Raw genomic sequence first — 3,780 nt, 5'->3', positions numbered from 1 at the left:
TTTTGGGACTAGGACCTGGAGCTACCAGCCGTTTCCACTGCGTTTGTTTATTACAGCCGCGGCTCTTCCTGCTGCTTCTGCTGCGGTCAACTGGCAGCCAATCAGCTCCCGGCTCTCTGCATCTCTTCGGTCCAATCCCAACCAATCAGCTTCCGGCTCTCTCCGTCTCTTCGGTCCAATCCCAGCCAACCGCAGACTCTGAAGGGATCCACCCCAGCCAATCCGCAGCTTGGACGGAGGAGCGCTGCGGTACTGAGCCGCGGCGGTGAATGGAGACTACTACTAATAATACTAATTATATAATTAACTTGGTGTTGTGCCACAGCCAGATGACAGCGACTGACGAAATGGACGGTGAAGGGTGTATTTAGTTACGTATAGGCTCACTGCATGTAAGCAGGGCCCGCTGCGTTCCCCCCACACATTAACGCACAGAGACAGATGGAGAATGAGGTTCATTCTCTGCTGTTAGTTGAAAAAACTAAGCCAACACAAAGCATCATTCAACTTTTCATTGAATTGTTCACATTTAACTGTGGGACTAATTCCCTATCCTAGCAGAATTCATTATAAAATAAAACATTGCAAGATGTATTCTTTCTACCTCAGCACTCTAATTACAGACAAATTGAAAACAGTAAATTGGTAAACAGCAATTATTTATTGAAATTAAAATAATAACCAATCTATTGCATTATTTTAACATATTGTTAGGGTTTTATTTTCCCATTAGACAAATATACAAGACACATTCATTGCACCAGATACTGTTGTGGTGCTCCTCTTTAGATAATGCCTCAAACGAAATAATATCATCAAATAATCAAATAATATCATAAAATCATAATATGACCAGAAAGCAACCAGGAACATTATGGCTGCTCAGACATGCAACAAGTAACTCATCTTAAAAAAACAACAATCTAAAATCAATTATAATTGCATAAATACTTTGTACAGTTCATTTTCGCTGTGTCGAATTGCACCCTCCCTCCTAAATAATGGCGCGTAACATAAAACTGCATTTCATAAAAACATGATTTGTTTTGTACACGTGAAGGTGCGGAGGAGGTGGAGACGGGCGCACGGTGCTGAACAGGAGCTAGTGTACAGTACATACATGAGAGAGCATGAAGAATCACAATTACTAGTATTAAGAGTGCATATATACGGCAGGTCTCGTGTGTGTGTGTGTGTGTGTGTGTGTGTGTGTGTGTGTGTGTGTGTGTGTGTGTGTGTGTGTGTGTGTGTGTGTGTGTGTGTGTGTGTGTGTGTGTGTGTGTGTGTGTGTGTGTGTGTGGGGGGGGGGGGGGGGGGGAAGGGATGCGGGGGTTAGGAACTACATACAAAGGAGAAAAAATAAAGTATATTTGTTTTTAACCATGAAAGTAGCAGTAAGGACTGCCCACAGCGCCCCCTTGGGGTTAGAGATGCGTTAATATCTTCATACCATACCATGTCATATCTCAGGTTTGTAGTTATACAGAGAGTGTATTCATATATAGAGTTAGTTATTTTCTTTAGAGTTTTTATCGTCCAACATGATTTATTACAGACCCACTACAGTGTCATCACTTTATGACACTTTTATACACGAGATAGACAGAGATAGAGAGACAAAGAGTGAGAGAGACAAAGAGTGAGAGAGAGAGCACATATAGTGTATGGTGATAGTGTAGAATACATCACAGACCTAATATGGTGGTGAATGCATTTCATGGAACATTGCATGATAAAAATGTGTCAAATTATAACTTCATGTCAAATGACAGATTAGGTAGGAGTGATGTGTGGCGGTCTGTTTGGCAGAACAATGATTGGACACTGTGGGCAACACAAAAACAGATTTTGTAAACAACAAAAATGATGATGAAATAGTAAAAAAATATAAAGACATGAAGTCATTGCATAACTAGAGCCACGAGTACAAACATTTAGAATATTTACATTCCCCCAGGAGGTGTTCGCCTGCTTGCTAAGTGACTAGCCATTAGCGACTAGTTATCAATTTGTTATGTTTTTAGCCAGAAAGCTAAGCGCTATGTTACAGCTAGTAGCTCTTTCTGTTTCTCCTTTGATCCCTTGTGTGTGTGTGTGTGTGTGTGTGTGTGTGTGTGTGTGTGTGTGTGTGTGTGTGTGTGTGTGTGTGTGTGTGTGTGTGTGTGTGTGTGTGTGTGTGTGTGTGTGTGTACACACTATAGACAGAAAGAGGCCTTCCAACATGGTCTCACATCTTCAGACTTGCTCTTCTTTTGTTGACACATTTTCCTCTTCAGTCTTGTTACTCATGCCACATGGTTGTTAGGATGGGAACAGTGAAGAGTAGCAGTGGACTGATGTGTGTGTTACGTTTGTGTGTGTGTTACGTGCGTGTGTGTTTTATGTGTGTGTGTTTGTTATGTGTGTGTATTATGTGTTGTGTGTGTAAGATATGTGTGTTATGTGCGTGTGTGAGTTAGTTCTGCAGGGTCTGGTAACAGGTCTGACACACTCTCACTGGAGACGAGATCTTCAGCCGGCGGATCTCAGACTGGAAACGACTGCATCTGTAACACATCACATGACCATCATCACATTATACCATCACGTAATACCATCACATGACATCATCATACCATGACATAATACCGTCATCAAATTAATACCGTCACATGACCCATTAGCCAGTCAGCTCACCAAGGAGCAACCAATTTTATTTTACTCTGGTAAAGCAAATGTAATTCTGTTGAAGCGCTCAAAAATAGTATATCCACCCTCTATCACAGTTTGATGAGAAATGCAGTTCATTGATTTTGAATTTACTTTGTGCATTTTTATTCCAATGACATCAAATGCAATATAAAAATCAAACAGTTGGATGGATATTCATGATGTCTATAACATAATTGAGAACACAAAGTAAAGCATTGTTCCCTTTCTCATTAGAGCGAGAGAGGGACTAAACACGGGCTACAGATGCCCCTATGGTGTTAGACAGTGAACGCCTTACTTGTGGCAGAAGAGCTGTCCACAGTTCCTGCAGTGATGGCGTCTCTCTGTGAGGGAAAAGCGGATACTGCAGCCGGAGCAGCTGTCGCCCACCTCGTCCTTCACCCAGTGGTCTGCTGCCGACCGCCCGGGCTGCTCGCTCACTGACCAGCTGAACACACGCCCCCGCCCGTCCCCCACCATCACCTTACTGTGGTCCCTGGAGAGAGAGAGAGAGATAGAGATAGAGAGAGAGAGACAGACAGACAGACAGACAGACAGACAGACAGACAGACAGACAGACAGAATAGACAAAGTTGTAAGTAGGAGCTAAGGAGGAGGGGGAGACGAGGAGAAGCAGGAAGGGGGGTAAGTAGGAGTACGAGTAGGAGTAGGAGCTTGTGGTAAGGAAGAGGAGGGGGAGAAGGGTAGGAGGGAAGGAGGAGCTGGTAGTTAGGAGGAGATGGGGAGGAGCTGGTAGTTAGGAGGAGATGGGGAGGAGGGAAGGAGGAGCTGGTAGTTAGGAGGAGGAGGAGGAGCTGGTAGTTAGGAGGAGATGGGGAGGAGGGGAGGAGGAGCTGGTAGTTAGGAGGAGATGGGGAGGAGCTGGTAGTTAGGAGGAGGAGGAGGAGCTGGTAGTTAGGAGGAGATGGGGAGGAGCTGGTAGTTAGGAGGAGTTGGGGAGGAGGGGAGGAGGAGCTGGTAGTTAGGAGGAGGAGGGGAGGAGGAGCTGGTGGTTAGGAGGAGATGGGGAGGAGGAGCTGGTGGTTAGGAGGAGATGGGGAGGAGCTGGTAGTTAGGAGGAGGGGAGGA

At 44.7% G+C, this 3,780-nt stretch overlaps 1 protein-coding gene across 2 annotated transcripts in view; it reads right to left on the bottom strand.

Annotated features, from left to right (window-relative positions):
- Nucleotides 1-669: 669 nt before the first annotated feature.
- Nucleotides 670-3,780, bottom strand: part of wdfy3 (WD repeat and FYVE domain containing 3) — a 72,912-nt gene continuing 69,801 nt past the window's right edge. For both annotated transcript variants that reach the window (XM_084468316.1, XM_084468317.1), the window contains exons 65-66: nt 2,990-3,187; nt 670-2,546 (exon numbers count right to left, since the gene is read on the bottom strand). In XM_084468316.1, coding sequence (XP_084324442.1) covers nt 2,456-2,546; nt 2,990-3,187 — 289 coding nt within the window. In that variant the 3' untranslated portion in view covers nt 670-2,455. The remainder of the gene's footprint in view (nt 2,547-2,989; nt 3,188-3,780) is intronic.

The sequence above is a fragment of the Micromesistius poutassou genome (genome assembly GCF_964030765.1).
Source record: "Micromesistius poutassou genome assembly, chromosome: 5".
In the NCBI taxonomy this organism is placed as follows: domain Eukaryota; kingdom Metazoa; phylum Chordata; class Actinopteri; order Gadiformes; family Gadidae; genus Micromesistius; species Micromesistius poutassou.
The sequence above is the reverse complement of the archived record's forward strand: the minus strand, read 5'-3'. Positions and strand labels throughout refer to the sequence as shown.